This window comes from Engystomops pustulosus, chromosome 6, assembly GCF_040894005.1.
Source record: "Engystomops pustulosus chromosome 6, aEngPut4.maternal, whole genome shotgun sequence".
In the NCBI taxonomy this organism is placed as follows: domain Eukaryota; kingdom Metazoa; phylum Chordata; class Amphibia; order Anura; family Leptodactylidae; genus Engystomops; species Engystomops pustulosus.
The window spans coordinates 173375185-173397933 of NC_092416.1; the positions used below are offsets into that span (position 1 = coordinate 173375185).

The following is a 22749-nucleotide window of genomic DNA, read 5'->3' on the forward strand; positions in this document are numbered from 1 at the left end:
CTCTTTACCTAAAAAGGAAAAGACATAAAAGTGCATGTAGAATGTCCATACCTAAGAGGAAGGCATTAAGTGCAATATAAGAAGTTAATGAGGTAGCAACTTTTCCTTGGAGTTTCTGGCAAAAGTCTCACAGAAGGTCTCTAGTAACAAAGTCCATCTTCTGGGTACAGCCCTTGATGTGGGGAAAAGTGCAATAAAAGAAGCAAAGGGTCTCCTCTATGTGTAGAGGGACAGAGTCATTTGAAGGAATCTCTGCTGTGGCAGAGGAAGGGGTGGTATCATAGCACATGACAGTGGGCAGCGCAAGATATGTCTCTTGACTGAGATAAATAAGGGTGAGAGTCTCAGGAAAGTCTCTGGCTCTATAGGGTAGGGGCAGAAATAATATTTACAATAGGCACAGTACCTGAAGAAGGCTTTCAGCCCATCAGGGGTTAATCTTGCTGCTCAAGAGCAATGGCTGCAGGCATGGGAGCAGGAACTGCAGCAGGGACATCATCAGCCTGGGTGAAGAAAACAGTGTTGAGATCTGTCACCTGAAGACATCTGGTGGTAGACACTGGAACTGCTGACATGGGACACCCAGAAGCTGGAGCTGGAACAGCAGGGAGGTCACCTACGGCGGCAGGCATCTCAGCAGAGGAAGGAGACAGGCACTTCTCTGGCTGACCTTCTGTAGCTGGGGGCGCTGTGGAGCGCATGATGATGACCGCAGGAGCTGTAACTTCTTCACTGCTGACAGCTGAAGGATTGTTGTTCCTGGACTGACCTGTAGCTCTTGAGGGCACTGTTGCGCTGGCGGTGGTAACCTCTGTAGCTGGCAGGGCGTTCTCACCACTGGTCAGGTGGTGGCTACTCCTCCAATTACATCTCAGCTCACAGAAACAGTGTGTAACACATGTGATTGGCTGACACATATTACATCAGACAAAACACTTAACTCCTGCCTTACCAGGCAGGATCTACCACTGCAATGTTCCCCTGTGTCCTATAAGGACTATGTAGTGTGATGTAGTGACATGCTGTGGGGCTGACTAGACCCTACACAGGCTGCAAGCTACATGGTGGGACGTATTCGCAACCACTCCTCTGCCTTGCATCGGCGAGGGTGTTGCAGATCTAATTCATGATTGGTTCATAGTCACCATGACCACCAAGGTCCATGATCATAAGGTTTGGGGATTGGCTCAGTTACTACCTGCAATGGCAAACCAGGCATTGTACCCCTTAAAGGACACCTGTCATCAGGTCTGTGTCACTTGTCCTGTCACTACTACCTGTTGGAGCAGCTGACAAGGATCCCATCCCAGCCTTTATCTAGTTATTTCATACATTAATCATTATAAAATCATCTATTCTTTATCATGTAAATGAGGCTGGTCACATGGTCAGAGGCAGTGATGTCACCCCTGTTACCCCTCCCCTCTCCTCCCCCTGCTCATGTCTGTGTGTAATGTATAGTAAAGCATGGCTAGTGTGTGTGCTGCATCTGCTGACATGCTGCATCCTCCTAATATACAGGTGAGAGACACAGGCATCAGTTACACAAGTACCTGACATGCAGGGGCGCCAGCACCGGGAAGCACATGGAGGAGCCATTACACCATTATACCTCACACCATTATACAGGCTGTCAGTCATGTTTATAGGAGTATCTCATACACACACAGGCTGCAGGGGCCGCCAGCACCAGGAAGCACATGGAGGAGCCATTACACCATTATACCTCACATCATTATACAGGCTGTCAGTCATGTGTATAGGAGTATCTCATACACACACAGGCTGCAGGGGCCGCCAGCACCAGGAAGCACATGGAGGAGCCATTACACCATTATACCTCACACCATTATACAGGCTGTCAGTCATGTTTATAGGAGTATCTCATACACACACAGGCTGCAGGGGCCGCCAGCACCAGGAAGCACATGGAGGAGCCATTACACCATTATACCTCACATCATTATACAGACTGTCAGTCATGTGTATAGGAGTTTCTCATACACACAGGCTGAAGGGGGCGCCAGCACCAGGAAGCACATGGAGGAGCCATTACACCATTATACCTCACATCATTATACAGGCTATCAGTCATGTGTATAGGAGTATCTCATACACACAGGCAGCAGGGGGCACCAGCACCGGGAAGCACATGGAGGAGCTATTACACCATTATACCTCACATCATTATACAGGCTGTCAGTCATGTGTATAGGAGTATCTCATACACACGCAGGGGGCACCAGCACCAGGAAGCACATGGAGGAGCCATTACACCATTATACCTCACACCATTATACAGGCTGTCAGTCATGTGTATAGGAGTATCTCATACACACACAGGCTGCAGGGGCCGCCAGCACCAGGAAGCACATGGAGGAGCCATTACACCATTATACCTCACACCATTATACAGGCTGTCAGTCATGTGTATAGGAGTATCTCATACACACACAGGCTGCAGGGGCCGCCAGCACCAGGAAGCACATGGAGGAGCCATTACACCATTATACCTCACATCATTATACAGACTGTCAGTCATGTGTATAGGAGTATCTCATACACACAGGCAGCAGGGGGCACCAGCACCAGGAAGCACATGGAGGAGCCATTACACCATTATACCTCACATCATTATACAGGCTATCAGTCATGTGTATAGGAGTATCTCATACACACAGGCAGCAGGGGGCACCAGCACCGGGAAGCACATGGAGGAGCCATTACACCATTATACCTCACATCATTATACAGGCTGACAGTCATGTTTATAGGAGTATCTCATACACAAAGGCTGCAGAGGGCGCCAGCACCAGGAAGCACATGGAGGAGCCATTACACCATTATACCTCACACCATTATACAGGCTGTCAGTCATGTGTATAGGAGTATCTCGTACACACAGGCTGCAGGGGGCGCCAGCACCAGGAAGCACATGGAGGAGCCATTACACCATTATACCTCACACCATTATACAGGCTGTCAGTCATGTGTACAGGAGTATCTCATACACACAGGCTGCAGGGGGCGCCAGCACCAGGAAGCACATGGAGGAGCCATTACACCATTATACCACACATCATCATACAGGCTGTCAGTCATGTGTATAGGAGTATCTCGTACACACAGGCTGCAGGGGGTGCCAGCACCAGGAAGCACATGGAGGAGCCATTACACCATTATACCTCACACCATTATACAGGCTGTCAGTCATGTGTACAGGAGTATCTCATACACACAGGCTGCAGGGGGCGCCAGCACCAGGAAGCACATGGAGGAGCCATTACACCATTATACCACACATCATCATACAGGCTGTCAGTCATGTGTATAGGAGTATCTCGTACACACAGGCTGCAGGGGGTGCCAGCACCAGGAAGCACATGGAGGAGCCATTACACCATTATACCTCACACCATTATACAGGCTGTCAGTCATGTGTACAGGAGTATCTCATACACACAGGCTGCAGAGGGCGCCAGCACCAGGAAGCACATAGAGGAGCCATTACACTATTATACCTCGCACCATTATACATGCTGTCAGTCAAGCACTGGGGGTGTGGCTGTGCCTCCCACTCATGAATAGAGTGGACAGCTTGAATATGCTAATGCTTCATTGGACATTTCACAGGTCATTTGCATACAGCTTTAGGACCTCATTGCTTAGGTTTACAGGCATGTAGAGGGACAATGAAGGGATAGAGGCAATGCTCTCTAATGGCAGTTTATGAAAATATATTTAGATTAGGGGGGTATTTTGCATGACAGGTTTTCTTTTAATGAGATTACAAGGGCAGAGATTTCGATGTGAAAATAGATGGGTCCGCTCATCGCTACAATGTGGGGTCACCCCCCATGTTCTATAAGAAGCTACATACAATAAAGCAGCTGCAGGCGGATATAACTGGGATTTGGGGGTTTCACAGCTCAATAATACCAGCCCGTGGCCATCCCAGTACTCAAAGGGGTTTTCCCAAGAAGAAAAGTTATGCCCTATCAGTGCAGATCACGAAAACGAGGGGTCCGATGGGGTCCCAGGTACCTCTGTCGGACCCCCTGTCGCTCCGTCAGACCAATGGAGCAGGCGGCCGCGCATGACTGTTCTGCTATATTGATCTCTATGGAGATCGGTGAGCGCTGCGCTCGGCAATTTCCATCAGCTCCATAGAGATTAATAGAGCAGAACGGTCATACCCCCTTGTTTTTGTAATCTGTGATGGTCTCAGCGCTGTGACCCCCACTGATCAGCAAGTTAGGCCCAATCCCGTGAATAAGGCCTAACTTTTCTTTGTGGGAAAACCCCTTCAACCATCTATAGATGATCGGGTAATGATTTGTACCCCCGGTGGTGGTGAGTACCAGGGTAATGGTGGAGGAGTTAGTATTAACCCTTTTACCAACCAACATTAAGCCCTGACCTTAGCCAGGGGCCCCGTCTATGAGACAACAACATTGATAAAAAGCTAATTTAAGTTTACAATTCACTGTTACTGCAACTTCTGTTTTAACCATTTTTTTAAAAAACAAAAGTGCTGATCCTCACCTCCTTCTGGGTCCAGCACTAGTAACACACGGGGCAGAGACATGTGAACTTTAAGTGCTAAGGGGAACATCTACGGCACTGCATGGAGGCCATAACTAAGAGCTATCCCCAGATTCTGCAACCACCAAGCTGAGCGCCTACCGGAGACCTGAATCCGCAAGTTATCTTAGCGCCAGCATAGTCAGCAGCGCAGTACAACATTATACATATTGTGTAATATTCCCCATGGGAACATTTTACATGAGAACGATGTGATGCTCGTAGGATTCAGTCATTTTTCAGGATCTGTCTGACCCCCATCCTTACTGTCACCACCGCCTATAAATCAGGACTCGGTGGCCGTATACTGACTCTTGTAATCCCTACAGGTCACTTCCAGTAATCCCAGTACATATCATCAGTTTTCACCTGGAAATGCTGTGCCGCCATATAGTGCTCAGTAATATTCATCTAGTTATATGTTGTAGCGCCACCTACTGTTCAGTGATGAGAGTTCACCAGTGTTTCCTTTATCCTGTCCTGCATCGCCATCTAGTGTTGATTTTGTAAAGTTGCATGTGAGTTCTGCATGATGGTCATGTACCTTACATTACAGCAATGACAAGGTGCTGTCTGCATACACCCTCCTCTATTGCTTCTATATGGCAGCATTTCTCTCACCAAGTGCTCCCTACTTATCAGAAGAGCCCGTGACATGACATGAGTCTGTACAGGTAATATACACAGTACTGATAGAGTAAAGGTATCAGTATTAGGCAATGATTCCTTGGTAGCCTTTCACAGTATTTTATGTTCCTTATGGCCCAGACCATAACACTTCTTCTGGTGCCACCTGCCTTCACCTTCATGGTATATTTACTCTAATTACTCATTATAGCCATATTACCACATGCCGCTCCTAATGCCCTCAATAACCCAGGGACCCTCCATGTCTGCCACAATGTCCCCCTTATGCAGATTATCACTCCCTTCTGGGTGTGGAGTTTTTTCCCAAAGTGCTCAGAACCCCAACCATAAAGGGGACACTGCCATGTATGGGATGCTCCTGTATTTACCTGGTGAGAGGTGTGTAACCATCAGTGACTTGTAACCACTGCAGAACAACGAGACATTGCTAAAAGTTGTGTAGCTCTAGAGACCATAACTACCAAGTAGTTGTCCCCTGAAAACTGTGACCAGCAAGTAGTGTGCCTCTACAGACAATAAATACCCAAGACTGTGACCACCAAGTAGTGTCCCTCTACAGACCATAACTACCCAAGACTGTGACCACCAAGAAGTGTGTCTCTACAGACCATAACTACACAAGACTGTGACCACCAAGTAGTGTCCCTCTACAGACAATAACTACACAAGACTGTGACCACCAAGTAGTGTCCCTCTACAGACCATAACTACCCAAGACTATGACCACCAAGTAGTGTGCCTCTACAGACCATAACTACACAAGACTGTGACCACCAAGTAGTGCGCCTCTACAGACCATAACTACACAAGACTGTAACCACCAAGTAGTGTGCCTCTACAGACCATAACTACCCAAGACTGTAACCACCAAGTAGTGTGCCTCTACAGACCATAACTACCCAAGACTGTAACCACCAAGTAGTGTGCCTCTACAGACCATAACTACACAAGACTGTAACCACCAAGTAGTGTGCCTCTACAGACCATAACTACGCAAGACTGTGACCACCAAGTAGTGTCCCTCTACAAACTATAACTACACAAGACTGTAACCACCAAGTAGTGTCCCTCTACAGACCATAACTATCCAAGACTATGACCACCAAGTAGTGTGCCTCTACAAACTATAACTACCCAAGACTGTGACCACCAAGTAGTGTCCCTCTACAGACCATAACTACTTAAGACTGTGACCACCAAGTAGTGTCCCTCTACAGACCATAACTACCCAAGACTATGACCACCAAGTAGTGTGTCTCTACAAACTATAACTACACAAGACTGTGACCACCAAGTAGTGTCCCTCTACAGACCATAACTACCCAAGACTGTGACCACCAAGTAGTGTGCCTCTACAGACCATAACTACCCAAGACTGTGACCACCAAGTAGTGTGCCTCTACAGACCATAACTACCCAAGACTGTGACCACCAAGTAGTGTGCCTCTACAGACCATAACTACCCAAGACTATGACCACCAAGTAGTGTGACTCTACAGACCATAACTACCCAAGACTGTGACCACCAAGTAGTGTGCCTCTACAGACCATAACTACCCAAGAATGTGACCACCAAGAAGTGTGCGTCTACAGACCATAACTACCCAAGACTGTGACCACCAAGTAGTGTCCCTCTACAGACCATAACTACCCAAGACTATGACCACCAAGTAGTGTGCCTCTACAGACCATAACTACACAAGACTGTGACCACCAAGTAGTGTCCCTCTACAGACCATAACTACACAAGACTGTAACCACCAAGTAGTGTGCCTCTACAAACTATAACTACCCAAGACTGTGACCACCAAGTAGTGTCCCTCTACAGACCATAACTACTTAAGACTGTGACCACCAAGTAGTGTCCCTCTACAGACCATAACTACCCAAGACTATGACCACCAAGTAGTGTGCCTCTACAGACCATAACTACACAAGACTGTAACCACCAAGTAGTGTGCCTCTACAAACTATAACTACCCAAGACTGTGACCACCAAGTAGTGTCCCTCTACAGACCATAACTACTCAAGACTGTGACCACCAAGAAGTGTGCCTCTACAGACCATAACTACACAAGACTGTAACCACCAAGTAGTGTCCCTCTACAGACCATAACTACCCAAGACTATGACCACCAAGTAGTGTCCCTCTACAGACCATAACTACACAAGACTGTAACCACCAAGTAGTGTGCCTCTACAGACCATAACTACCCAAGACTGTGACCACCAAGTAGTGTGCCTCTACAAACTATAACTACCCAAGACTGTGACCACCAAGTAGTGTCCCTCTACAGACCATAACTACCCAAAACTGTGACCACCAAGTAGTGTCCCTCTACAGACCATAACTACCCAAGACTGTGACCACCAAGTAGTGTCCCTCTACAAACTATAACTACACAAGACTGTGACCACCAAGTAGTGTGCCTCTACAGACCATAACTACTCAAGACTGTGACCACCAAGAAGTGTGCCTCTACAGACCATAACTACACAAGACTGTAACCACCAAGTAGTGTCCCTCTACAGACCATAACTACCCAAGACTGTGACCACCAAGTAGTGTCCCTCTACAAACTATAACTACACAAGACTGTGACCACCAAGTAGTGTGCCTCTACAGACCATAACTACTCAAGACTGTGACCACCAAGAAGTGTGCCTCTACAGACCATAACTACACAAGACTGTAACCACCAAGTAGTGTCCCTCTACAGACCATAACTACTCAAGACTGTAACCACCAAGTAGTGTGCCTCTACAGACCATAACTACACAAGACTGTAACCACCAAGTAGTGTGCCTCTACAGACCATAACTACACAAGACTGTAACCACCAAGTAGTGTCCCTCTACAGACCATAACTACTCAAGACTGTGACCACCAAGAAGTGTGCCTCTAGAAACCATAGCTAACAAGCAGTTCTCCTCCGTGAAGACCTTGTGTGCCCCTAGTGACCTAGACACTGCTGCAGGGCTGATTCTAGCCTTTATGTTACCTGAGGCGGAACTTGAAAATGCTGCCCTCCATGGGCACGCGCCCGATCATGCCACCTTACACATTAGTCAGTGACATTAGTGACATCTGGTACCTTACAGGTGATGATCTGCTCCATCGGGTAGAGGACTTCATTACGATTTCTCCCGGCTATGGTTTATCTCTGCTGAATTCATAGTCAAACATCTTTAGCTCCATGCACCACATCTCCACACTGCGCCCCTAAAAATACCGGTCACTTACTTTATAATGGAGCATGTTCCTAATATATATTATCCTCACAACACGACTGAAAACACTATTCCTCACATAAAACATCCTTAATATAGTCACCTGAATAAATCAAAGTATATACAGCACCCTCAATTTATTAGGTGCCCAAATTTAGCCTCCCCTATTAGTACACGGCCTCCCCCTGTATACACTGCCTTCCCCATATACACAGCCAGCCCTCTATCTACACAGCGTCTTTCCCCTGTATACATAGCCTTCCCTAGTAGTACAAAGCCTCCCCTTGTATACACAGCATCTCTCCCCTGTGTACATAGCCTCCCCCCTATATACACAGCCTCCTCCCTATATACACAGCATCTCTCCCCTGTATACATAGCCTCCCCCCTATATACACAGCGTCTCTCCCCTGTATACATAGCCTTCCCTGTATACACAGCCTTCCCCTATATACACAGCATCTCTCCCCTGTATACATAGCCTCCCCTGTATACAAAGTGTCTCTCCCCTGTATACACAGCCTTCCCCTATATACACAGCGTCTCTCCCCTGTATACACAGCCATCCCCCTATATACACAGCGTCTCTCCCCTGTATATACAGCCTTCCCCCTATAAACACAGCCTCTCCCTATATACACAGCGTCTCTCCCCTGTATACACAGCCTCCCCCTATATACACAGCGTCTCTCCCCTGTATACACAGCCTCCCCCTATATACACAGCGTCTCTCCCCTGTATACATAGCCTCCCCCCTATATACACAGCCTTCCCCCTATATACACAGCGTCTCTCCCCTGTATACATAGCCTCCCCCTATATACACAGCGTCACTCCCCTGTATATATAGCCTCCCCCCTATATACACAGCGTCTCTCCCCTGTATACACAGCCTCCCCCTATATACACAGCGTCTCTCCCCTGTATACATAGCCTCCCCCTATATACACAGCGTCTCTCCCCTGTATACACAGCCTTCCCCCTATATACACAGCGTCTCTCCCCTGTATACATAGCCTTCCCCCTATATACACAGCGTCTCTCCCCTGTATACATAGCCTTCCCCCTATATACACAGCGTCTCTCCCCTGTATACACAGCCTTCCCCCTATATACACAGCGTCTCTCCCCTGTATACACAGCCTCCCCCTATATACACAGCGTCTCTCCCCCTGTATACATAGCCTCCCCCTATATACACAGCGTCTCTCCCCTGTATACACAGCCTACCCTGTATATACAGCCTTCCCCCTATTTACACAGCGTCGCTTCCCTGTATACACAGCCTCCCCTGTATACACAGCCTCCCCTGTATACACAGCCTCCCCCTATATACACAGCGTCTCTCCCCTGTATACATAGCCTCCCCCTATATACACAGCGTCGCCCCCCTATATACACAGCGTCTCTCCCCTGTATACACAGCGTCTCTCCCCTGTATACACAGCGTCTCTCCCCTGTATACACAGCCTTCCCCCTATATACACAGCGTCTCTCCCCTGTATACACAGCCTTCCCCCTATATACACAGCGTCTCTCCCCTGTATACACAGCCTTCCCCCTATATACACAGCGTCTCTCCCCTGTATAAACAGCCTTCCCCCTATATACACAGCGTCTCTCCCCTGTATACACAGCCTCCACCCTATATACACAGCGTCTCTCCCCTGTATACACAGCCTTCCCCCTATATACACAGCGTCTCTCCCCTGTATACACAGCCTTCCCCCTATATACACAGCGTCTCTCCCCTGTATACATAGCCTCCCCCCTATATACACAGCGTCTCTCCCCTGTATACATAGCCTCCCCCTATATACACAGCGTCTCTCCCCTGTATACATAGCCTCCCCCTATATACACAGCGTCTCTCCCCTGTATACACAGCCTCCCCCTATATACACAGCGTCTCTCCTCTGTATACATAGCCTCCCCCTATATACACAGCGTCTCTCCCCTGTATACACAGCCTCCCCCCTATATACACAGCGTCTCTCCCCTGTATAAACAGCCTTCCCCCTATATACAGAGCGTCTCTCCCCTGTATACACAGCCTCCCCCTATATACACAGCGTCTCTCCCCCTGTATACATAGCCTCCCCCTATATACACAGCGTCTCTCCCCTGTATACACAGCCTACCCTGTATATACAGCCTTCCCCCTATTTACACAGCGTCGCTTCCCTGTATACACAGCCTCCCCTGTATACACAGCCTCCCCTGTATACACAGCCTCCCCTGTATACACAGCGTCTCTCCCCTGTATACATAGCCTCCCCCTATATACACAGCGTCACTCCCCTGTATATATAGCCTCCCCCCTATATACACAGCGTCTCTCCCCTGTATACACAGCCTCCCCCTATATACACAGCGTCTCTCCCCTGTATACATAGCCTCCCCCTATATACACAGCGTCGCCCCCCTATATACACAGCGTCTCTCCCCTGTATACACAGCGTCTCTCCCCTGTATACACAGCGTCTCTCCCCTGTATACACAGCCTTCCCCCTATATACACAGCGTCTCTCCCCTGTATAAACAGCCTTCCCCCTATATACACAGCGTCTCTCCCCTGTATACACAGCCTTCCCCCTATATACACAGCGTCTCTCCCCTGTATACACAGCCTCCCCCTATATACACAGCGTCTCTCCCCCTGTATACATAGCCTCCCCCTATTTACACAGCGTCGCTTCCCTGTATACACAGCCTTCCCCCTATATACACAGCGTCTCTCCCCTGTATACATAGCCTCTCCCTATATACACAGCGTCGCTCCCCTGTATACATAGCCTCCCCTGTATACACAGCGTCTCTCCCCTATATACACAGCCTCCCCTATATACACAGCGTCTCTCCCCTGTATACACAGCCTTCCCCCTATATACACAGCGTCTCTCCCCTGTATACATAGCCTTCCCCCTATATACACAGCGTCTCTCCCCTGTATACATAGCCTCCCCCTATATACACAGCGTCTCTCCCCTGTATACATAGCCTCCCCCCTATATACACAGCGTCTCTCCCCTGTATACATAGCCTCCCCCCTATATACACAGCGTCTCTCCCCTGTATACATAGCCTCCCCCTATATACACAGCGTCTCTCCCCTGTATACATAGCCTCCCCCCTATATACACAGCGTCTCTCCCTGTATACACAGCCTCCCCCCTATATACACAGCGTCTCTCCCCTGTATACATAGCCTCCCCCCTATATACACAGCGTCTCTCCCCTGTATACACAGCCTCCCCCCTATATACACAGCGTCTCTCCCCTGTATACACAGCCTCCCCCCTATATACACAGCTTCTCCCCCTGTATACACAGCCTCCCCCTATATACACAGCGTCTCTCCCCTGTATACATAGCCTCCCCCTATATACACAGCATCTCTCCCCTGTATACACAGCCTTCCCCCTATATACACAGCATCTCTCCCCTGTATACATAGCCTCCCCCCTATATACACAGCGTCTCTCCCCTGTATACACAGCCTCCCCTGTATATACAGCCTTCCCCCTATATACACAGCGTCTCTCCCCTGTATACACAGCCTTCCCCCTATATACAGAGCGTCTCTCCCCTGTATACACAGCCTTCCCCCTATATACACAGCGTCTCTCCCCTGTATACATAGCCTCCCCCTATATACACAGCATCTCTCCCCTGTATACATAGCCTCCCCCCTATATTCACAGCGTCTCTCCCCTGTATACATAGCCTCCCCCTATATACACAGCGTCTCTCCCCTGTATACATAGCCTCCCCCCTATATACACAGCGTCTCTCCCCTGTATACATAGCCTCCCCCCTATATACACAGCGTCTCTCCCCTGTATACATAGCCTCCCCCTATATACACAGCGTCTCTCCCCTGTATACATAGCCTCCCCCCTATATACACAGCGTCTCTCCCCTGTATACACAGCCTCCCCCCTATATACACAGCGTCGCCCCCCTATATACACAGCGTCTCTCCCCTGTATACACAGCCTTCCCCCTATATACACAGCGTCTCTCCCCTGTATACATAGCCTCCCCCTATATACACAGCATCTCTCCCCTGTATACACAGCCTCCCCCCTATATACACAGCGTCGCCCCCCTATATACACAGCGTCTCTCCCCTGTATACACAGCCTTCCCCCTATATACACAGCGTCTCTCCCCTGTATACACAGCCTCCCCCCTATATTCACAGCGTCTCTCCCCTGTATACACAGCCTCCCCCCTATATACACAGCGTCTCTCCCCTGTATACACAGCCTCCCCCCTATATACACAGCGTCTCTCCCCTGTATACACAGCCTTCCCCCTATATACACAGCATCTCTCCCCTGTATACACAGCCTCCCCCCTATATACACAGCGTCTCTCCCCTGTATACATAGCCTCCCCCCTATATACACAGCGTCTCTCCCCTGTATACATAGCCTCCCCCTATATACACAGCGTCTCTCCCCTGTATACATAGCCTCCCCCTATATACACAGCGTCTCTCCCCTGTATACATAGCCTCCCCTGTATACACAGCCTTCCCCCTATATACACAGCGTCTCTCCCCTGTATACATAGCCTCCCCCTATATACACAGCGTCTCTCCCCTGTATACACAGCCTTCCCCCTATATACACAGCGTCTCTCCCCTGTATACACAGCCTCCCCCCTATATACACAGCATCTCTCCCCTGTATACATAGCCTTCCCCCTATATACACAGCATCTCTCCCCTGTATACATAGCCTCCCCCCTATATACACAGCATCTCTCCCCTGTATACATAGCCTCCCCTGTATACACAGCCTCTCGCAGTCGTACACAGCCATGACACCTAAAAAAAATGTAATAAACCTTGTACTCACCTTTGGGCTCCGTCCCCGGGGCACCCCGCAGCTCCTCTGCAGCTGGCAGCCGCGTCTCCTGTATAGTGACACGGGCCGGCATAAAGGCTCCGATGTAATTGCTTTTTCAGGTAGTACGGACTAAGGGTCCGCAATCTGCCGCCTGAGGCGGGGACTTCACCCCACCTCATGGCAGATGGGGCCCTGCACTTCTGTCTTTGGGTAGGTCCTTGGAGCAGAACTCACTCAATGATGATACAGGTCATTTGGCAAAATTGAGAGCACTTTTAACTTTGTATCCAAAAATTCCAAATTAAATTATGCCAAATTATGATAACACAATGGCAGTGTAGGAGATAAGCCGGTCTGATACAGGGCAGTGGGCATTGTTGTGACATGATATGACAATGCCAGTGCTTCTAGGCAGGGCATTGGTGGAGACAATGGGGGTCATTTACTAAGGGCCCGATTCGCGTTTTCCCGACGTGTTAGCCGAATATTTCCGATTTGCGCCGATTTTCCCTGTAATGCCCAGGGATTTTGGCGCACGCGATCGGATTTTGGCGCATCGGCGCCGGCATGCACGCAACGGAAATCGGGGGCGTGGCCAAGCGAAAACCCAACGGATTCGGAAAAACCTCCGCATTTAAAAAAAAAAAGTGTCGCGGTACTCGCGCTTACCTTCACTTGGCCCGGCTTGGTGAAGATCAGTGCATTCCAGGGAACTTCAGCGCAGCAGCGCCACCTGGTGGACGTTGGAGGAACTACCTTAGTGAATCGCCAGAAGACCCGAATCCACTGCAGAGAACGCGCCGCTGGATCGCGAATGGACCGGGTAAGTAAATCTGCCCCAATGAGGCAGGTTTAGGGCAGCACAGAGGGAGATGTGGGATCATTTGTCTAGACGAGTACTGACAATATTGCATAGTTCCTACCCATCTGGTCACAGGATTGGTTTGTGCCCATAAACTGCTCCACAACACGTTGATCACCTGTGCCCTCAGGGTTGTCCTAAGATTAAAATAAAAATCTATATATATATATATCTGGAGGGGGGGGGGGCTTAAAAAACAATAAACAACTTACACTTACTTCCTTTCTTCACTCCTGTTCTATATATGTTTTTTTTTTTAATCTCCTGAAAATCCCTTTAAGCATTGTAAATCCTTCAGTCATGTTCTTCACACTTAGATTTATGACACAAGCTGCCAGATGTGTCCCCCCTGCCTAGGAGAATATTCATTGTCAAAAGTAAGTAGTATGTATCAGTATGTAGCGAAAGGAAATCTACCATTTGTTTTTGTGCATTATGTAGCAAACACACCTTGAGAATGCTGTAGCGACACTGATGCAGAAACATATCTTTTTTTAATCCCTGAATTGAGTGGTTTTGCTGAAAAAACAATTATAAAATTATGATTATGAGGCTCTGTCGCTCCTGTGGCTGCCCCGGCGCTTCTCCTCTTACCCTAACTATGCACGGCTCCAGCCTTGTTCTACCCAGCATAAGCCAAGAATACTCATCACTGTGTTGTCCATGACAGGCAGAAGTAATCAATCGCTGCACCATCCCCCAGCTGCTGTGTATGAGTCATCCAGTTGATTAGTCCTGTCTGGACAGGTCAGGAAGCTCCGTGTAATGTGTCTATGTACATCAGCCAGCAGCACCCAAGGTACTGAATTTTATAAATGTTTTTTTGAGCAAAACCATTCGGGATTAAACAAGATATGTTTCTGCATCAGTGTAGCTACAGCATTCTCAAGGTATTTTGGTTCATAATGCATACAAACAAATGGTAGATTTCTTTTAAGTATCTGAGGCTGGAGAGAAATGTGCAGCTGCGGGGATCACATTGTTCTCCTCTTACACCATTATCACTACACACAGAGAAGACGTCACTGGTTCTACTTACATAGAGCTGAGCTGTTGTATCTAATCTGCCCTTGTATGGACATTCAACAGTCATATGGGTACATCTCATGTATAGAATATACATGATGGGAGTGGGTATCACCTCTGGGCCCGCTGACCCCCTTCCCACAGAGAAGTTGTGTGGAGAGTCAGACACTTTCCAATTAAGACTATGGGATTGCTGATAATGGCCCATCAAGTAAATGGTCTTAGACGAACCTCAAGGCATGTGAATGCTGTCACATAGGGAAGCACGGAGGGCTGAGACCTCCTGGAAGTAGTAACTGTAGTGACATTGGTGAGGGGACGAGTCCCTGTGACCATGGGGGTGAGTTGCAGGAGGGTGTGGAGCCACTTTTAGTTGGACAGTCCTGGATTTTGGGGCCCAGGTGTCATGAAGTGTCTCCTAAGCTGACAGAGTCTTATGTAATGGAGAAGCAGGAAGCCCTCAGCTTCTCGCTCCTCCAGGAAAGGTATTCTATGTTGTTATTTGGTCTGGGGGACACAAAGGAAGGGGAGGGGTATATACTACTATGTGGGGGCCTAAAGGGCTGAGGTTAGGGACGTACAAGACAACACTGCGGCCGTCATCACCACGTAGACTTTTCTATTCCCAAATCTGAGACTTCTGTGACCATAAAGTGCAGGGGGTCTAATGGGAATGTCCCTGTAACCACAAATCTGGAAGTCCTGGAGCAGAGATAAAGGGATTTCACAGGGGAAACAAGTGAACAGGGAGGACCCCAAATAAACAAAGACATACAGAAGCTACTTATGGGTTTTCTCCATAAAATATGAAAGAAAATGTCCTTAAGGTTTTATATAAGGAATCGCAGTGATGTTTCTCCACTGGGAAAGTGAAATCACAGCTGAGGGAGGGGCGGCTCCGCGGACTACACTTCCCGGCATGCCCCAGTCATGACGTCAGCAGGAAGGGCTTGGTCCCTCGCAGTCTCCGTACACAAGCCGGTAGTACCAGAGTGCAGCGCGGCGCGGAGGCCCCGGGCAGGAGGGGATGAGGAGACCGGCACCCTGGGGGCAACATGGGCAACATATTCGGCCGGAAGAGACGGAGCCGGGTCACTGAGCAGGACAAGGCCGTGCTGGTGAGAAGCGGCCACACTACACCCGCTACCGGGTCACCTCCCAGTGTCACACACCCTGCGCCCGCCACCAGTGTCACTGCCTCTCCCTGTGTATGGCCTGATGTCACCTCCTGTGCCCATAATATACTGACCACACATCTACAGAGACATCACCCCCTACACACCCCTGTACCAGAATAGTGAGTGCAGCTCTGGGGTATAATACAGGATGTAACCCAGGATCAGTACAGGATAAGTAATGTCATGTATGTACACAGGGACTGCACCAGCAGCAGAATAGTGAGTGCAGCTCTGGGGTATAATACAGGATGTAACTCAGGATCAGTACAGGATAAGTAATGTCATGTATGTACACAGTGACTGCACCAGCAGCAGAATAGTGAGTGCAGCTCTGGAGTATAATACAGGATGTAACTCAGGATCAGTACAGGATAAGTAATGTCATGTATGTACACAGTGACTGCACCAGCAGCAGAATAGTGAGTGCAGCTCTGGAGTATAATACAGGATGTAACTCAGGATCAGTACAGGATAAGTAATGTCATGTATGTACACAGTGACTGCACCAGCAGCAGAATAGTGAGTGCAGCTCTGGGGTATAATACAGGATGTAACTCAGGATCAGTACAGGATAAGTAATGTCATGTATGTACACAGTGACTGCACCAGCAGCAGAATAGTGAGTGCAGCTCTGGAGTATAATACTGGATGTAACTCAGGATCAGTACAGGATAAGTAATGTCATGTATGTACACAGTGACTGCATCAGCAGCAGAATAGTGAGTGCAGCTCTGGGGTATAATACAGGATGTAACTCAGGATCAGTACATGATAAGTAATGTCATGTATGTACACAGTGACTGCACCAGCAGCAGAATAGTGAGTGCAGCTCTGGGGTATAATACAGGATGTAACTCAGGATCAGTACAGGATAAGTAATGTCATGTATGTACACAGTGACTGCACCAGCAGCAGAATAGTGAGTGCAGCTCTGGAGTATAATACAGGATGTAACTCAGGATCAGTACAGGATAAGTAATGTCATGTATGTACACAGTGACTGCACCAGCAGCAGAATAGTGAGTGCAGCTCTGGGGTATAATACATGATGTAACTCAGGGTCAGTACAGGATAAGTAATGTCATGTATGTACACAGTGACTGCACCAGCAGCAGAATAGTGAGTGCAGCTCTGGGGTATAATACAGGATGTAACTCAGGATCAGTACAGGATAAGTAATGTCATGTATGTACACAGTGACTGCACCAGCAGCAGAATAGTGAGTGCAGCTCTGGAGTATAATACAGGATGTAACTCAGGATCAGTACAGGATAAGGAATGTCATGTATGTACACAGTGACTGCACCAGCAGCAGAATAGTGAGTGCAGCTCTGGAGTATAATACCGGATGTACCTCAGGATCAGTACAGGATTAGTAATGTCATGTATGTACACAGTGACTGCACCAGCAGCAGAATAGTGAGTGCAGCTCTGGGGTATAATACAGGATGTATTGTACACCACCTGCTCCGGGTGTATATAACAATCACTACTTGCACCCTGTATATTTCGGGTCTGTAGTATCACATATTGGAGGGGACATTTTGGGGACTATATTCACCTATTAATGACCCTGAGATGTTACCGGAATAATCTGCACCAGGAATGGGGATTACCAGGGATTATCCTATTCTGCTTGTCTGGAAGCTCGGGGCTCAGGTAGATCTGACCCAGATTATGAGCCTATAGTCACCTCCATAATCTGCTGTCCCTGTGATCTCTGTATAGCGAGGGGTTAATTATTTTTCTAACCAAGAAATTTACTGCCGGATTCCCCTGTAAATAGAGCAGCAGAAATGGTGCCCCCACAGCCTGTGGACGTCTCTGGTACTGCACTGTGTATACAATTGTCACAGAGTATCTTCTGATTGCAGCAACTGAAGCAGCAGCGAGACAAGCTGAAGCAGTATCAGAAGAGGATCTCGTTACAGCTGCAACGGGAGAGGGAAGTGGCCAAACAGCTGCTGCACGATGGCAAGAAAGAGTAAGTGACCACTGCACACCGAGCCTGCAAGGGGTCCTCCTACCATACACTGACCAATCAGACTCGTCCTGTGGTCCCTCGCACAACACAGCGCCATGCATTTAATAGTGTCCACGCTTGGTATTGCAACACAGCCCCATTCCCTGTCTACACTAGAGTCTATGGCAGCACCGAGCGAGTCCTCCTATAGTGGAGGGTCTGCCCAGATAGGACGTCCTGACATGCTACATATAGCTCCCTCTAGGTAGCCTGCCCCCTTGTGGCTGAGGCCATGTAGACCGCCTCATCCTTGGTGTAAGATCTTCTTTTTCTCTTACCTCCCAGAAAAGCCAAACTGCTCCTCAAGAAGAAGCGATACCAGGAGCAGCTCCTGGAGAAGACGGATAATCAGATCAGTAACTTGGAGAAGATGGTGAGTCGGATCCTCCGTGTTCCCATTTTCCATCCCGTAGTTGATGTTATATGTGTCAGGTTTCTGCTGCAGATCTGCAGCGGATTCTTCTCAATTGTAGAAGAGAATCAGAATAGACACAATAGAGCGACCCCGTGTGTATCACTGACTCTAGGCCGTTCCCACACTCTCCAATGTCCTCTCCTCTGTCTTTATCTCCAGGTTGAAGACATAGAATTTGCACAGATCGAGATGAAGGTCATCGAAGGCCTGAAGATCGGCAATGACTGCCTGAAGAAGATGCACGAGGTGAGGATCCTGTGCCGGGGCGTCCGCCGGGTCCTGTGCCGGGGCGTCCGCCGGGTCCTGTGCCGGGGCGTCCGCCGGGTCCTGTGCCGGGGCATCTCCCAGGAGGAGGAGAATTTCTATCATCTGTCGTTTTGTTGCAGGTCATGTCCATAGAAGAAGTGGAGAGGATCATGGATGAGACGCAGGAAGGAATAGAATACCAGAGGGTAAGGCATAAGGAATCGCAGTCTCCGCAGCTTTAACTGCGACTGGAGAACCTGAATTAACGTGACTTTATCTGTCCTCAGCAAATCGATGAACTTCTAGCCGGAAGCCTGACAACGGAGGACGAGGAGGCCATCCTGGAGGAGCTGGAGGCCATCACTCAGGTGAGAGGGATCGGTGTTCCTTTAAAGGGATTGTTATGTCCCCTGCCGTCAGGTTCACAAATATAATGCCGGCGGCCAGGCAACCCCCCTTTTTTTTTTTTTTTTTTTTTTCCTATCCCTGCAGAATGTTCATGAGGTTCATGCAGAATTTTGAAACATTACTTTAATTAGTCATTTGGTGTTCCTTTAAGTGCCCTTTAAGATGAGCAAATGCGTCATACCAGATTGCATCAAGTGTCTGTCACCTTGTTCCTTACAGGAAGATCTGGAACTCCCAGAAGCGCCCAAGGAGCCGCTCCCAGAAACCACTCCAGGTAGGACTGCAGGTTCAGGGGTGAATGAAGGGTCCTGAGGCCCGGGATATACACAATAGTGTGACAGGCCGGGGGGGGGGGAGAAAACCTCTGCCGCAGGGGAAATAAAAGATTGTGCCAATTGTAATCTTTTAAAGGGGAATTCTGGAATTGCCTAAGCCTTATTAGATGGGTGGTCCGACACTCTTGTCAGCACAAGAGTTGTGGTGCTGTTGTGGTGCTCCTGGGATAAACCTGTCATACTTTACAGTCCATAATGTGACATGTGTTGGTCACGTGGGGCCCTGACACATAAATGAAGCTGAGGTACAATACCAAGCACCACCACTATACAATATGGCGCTGATTGGTGTTGGCGCTGAGCGTTCCATCCTTCTCCTATCCTAAGAATATAGAACACACCATCCCGGAGACCCCCTTTAACCAGTGTTTACATTTCTGTTTCTTCTTGCGTTCAAAAATTTGTCGCTCAGAAATAAAAAAAAAATTTTTTTTGCTTTTTTTTTTATTAACAGAGAGAGAAGCCGTCAAGAACAAACCCAAACCACAGCTGGTGGCTGCTTCCTAACCTCATGGCCGGTCTTTGGTATCAGAACGTCTTTACTCTTCCCTTATTTTCCCCTCTTTTTCTTGACCTCCGCGCGGTGCTGGGTCGCTCTGCCGAGCATTCCTCGGGGGAGGGGAAGTATCTGACTCCTTGTGATAGACTGCAGCACCCTCTCCGGTTTACATTGGGGGAGCCCCTTCCAGCCTCGGGTGGGGGTCAAACCCCTCTCCAGCATCAGCCGCAGAATAGGCGGAGACGCTCACGGACTCCATATTAAACGGCATTGTTTTAGTTCCGCCATTGTTGTCCATTATCTAATCCTCCCGGACGCGGCTTTGCCGAAATCTCGCTGTTCTTGCACTCATATAAAGAATGTGTCGTCCTGTGCCGACGTTTACAGGGAGGTGAGTGCTTCGAGAACCAGAGGGCAGGGCTGAACCTAAAAACTGTGCTATAATACGCTGACCCTTCCAATAGTCATGTGTCATATTGGGTGGGGGCTCCATGCAGGGCCTCACACTCCTGCAGAGATTAGGTGGGAAGAGACGCTACTTGTAATTGTCAGGGCCTTCTGACAGTTTATGCCTCCTGAGGCAAGAGGCTCCACTTGCCTCATAGCTGGTGCACCTTTTCCAGCAGGACACAGTAAGGTTGCCCCTTACGGACTGCTGGTGGTCCCAGGAGCCCATGTGATGGTGATGTGCAGCCCCCGTGTATATACTTGGTTCACATCAGTTTTTTTTATGTATTCCTAATTTCATAAGAATGAAGAATAAAATAACACTAAGAGTACAGGGGCCACCGCCATCCTGACTGCGCCTCATAACAGGGTTATATTGTAAATAAGGGTCTTGCCCTCAGTATAGACGCGTCAGGAGGGCTCATCCATCGTACCGGATGCCTTTAAGAGATACGGAGCAGCGTACGCCCTCTACTTGATAATAGTTAGGACCCGGTGGTCTGTTGTGGGACTACTAGTCTCAGCATTACTCCTCAGGCTTACACATGGCAAGGCAAAAAGTTGTGCAGACTCTGCTTTTTCAGACAGACACCAACCTAACCCTGTGGACTGTGTAATGTGGTGCATAAATTACTTAAAGGGGTTGTCCCAAGTTTCTGTGTTCACTCCACTGACAGGTCCCCTGCAATCCTAATCATTACACACTGAAAAGCTCTGCAAATTTTTGCAATGGAATTTGTGTTTCAGCTTCTCACAATTATCAAGATCTCTGCTACCTGTGATTGAATCCATCCATTTATACTGAGGCCGGGTGAATCAAGTTGCACCTTAAAGGGGACGTCTGAAGTTTCATCATTGTCCCCTATATATCAGATATGGGATAATCTGATCATTTGGGGTCTGATGGCGAGGACCCCAACCCATTATGAGAACGGCGGTCCCACTTATGATTGAAGCGGTAGAGCATGGATCTATTCTAAGTAGCACTGGCGCTCCATCAGTACTCCCAGATCCCTGCTGTTTTATGTCTGCTGATCAAAATTAACACTAAACTTCTGCGCCGTCAGCCCAAGTTTTTCCTATTCATCTCTATATTAGTGTCCCCATTCACTGACAGCAAACGGTGGAATACACCAATGTCTCATGATACATTGATTATCTGTTAGGAACAAGAAAGTGGAATCCATCCCCTTGAAATATGAATTGGTTGCCGGGGTCCATCTGCACCTGGACAAGGTCCCTGTGATTTTATAATGACCGATACTTTAGGGTTAAATTAAAGGGGTTGTATGGATTAAAAAATTTAGGCTCCTAATGGTAAAAGGATACTGAACCTTCCCAGAGGTTTGGAATAATCCAATGGCCCATGTGTAGGGGGGGGGGGGGGGGGTTAGGATTGGCGGACATTGGTATGTGGATGAGTTTGCGCATTAGGGATCTTTTTATGCTCTTCCGATGTGTTTTTAAAAATCTAATAAAATGTATAAAGCAGCAGCGCTGTGGTTGTGTCATACGGGCAGCAGCAAAAGTCTGGGATCCTGAAAACTATTGGGGGACCACCATGTCAGAACTGCTATTGTTTTACTTAAATTTGGAGGGAGTAGGACCAGATGTAAAGCCCTAGGATTAGTGTTATCTGGAGTTTGTCCTACAAAACACAAGCACTTAAAGGAAATCTACCAAAAAATCCATCCTGATAAAGCAGGGACATTACTCATAGATCCAGGCACAGTGACTGTGGTATCTTCTTATATTTGTTATCCATGGCCTCCTTCTACAATCGACTATTATAATTATGCTAATGAGTCAGAATGGCTCTGGGGGTGTTACCAGAGCCCCTCCATGCTGCAGCTTCACAGGCTGTTACATCAGACAAACTGAAGGGTTAAGTGGTGAGAGAGCAGGTAGAGACAGTGTAACAGCCTGTGAAGCAATGGCAAGGAGGGGCTATGGTAACATCCCCAGAGCCCTTCTAGCTCATTAGCAA

General features: G+C 48.3%; 1 protein-coding gene across 1 annotated transcript; it reads left to right on the forward strand.

Annotated features, from left to right (window-relative positions):
• The first annotated feature begins 16143 nt into the window (after positions 1 to 16143).
• CHMP6 (charged multivesicular body protein 6) lies at positions 16144 to 20593 on the forward strand. Its single transcript, XM_072112479.1, has 8 exons — positions 16144 to 16329; positions 18264 to 18373; positions 18698 to 18785; positions 18987 to 19073; positions 19214 to 19279; positions 19361 to 19441; positions 19701 to 19755; positions 20271 to 20593. The coding sequence occupies exons 1-8, from the start codon at positions 16267 to 16269 to the stop codon at positions 20321 to 20323; spliced, it is 603 nt and encodes a 200-aa protein (XP_071968580.1). The 5' UTR covers positions 16144 to 16266; the 3' UTR covers positions 20324 to 20593.
• The last annotated feature ends 2156 nt before the right edge of the window (positions 20594 to 22749 follow it).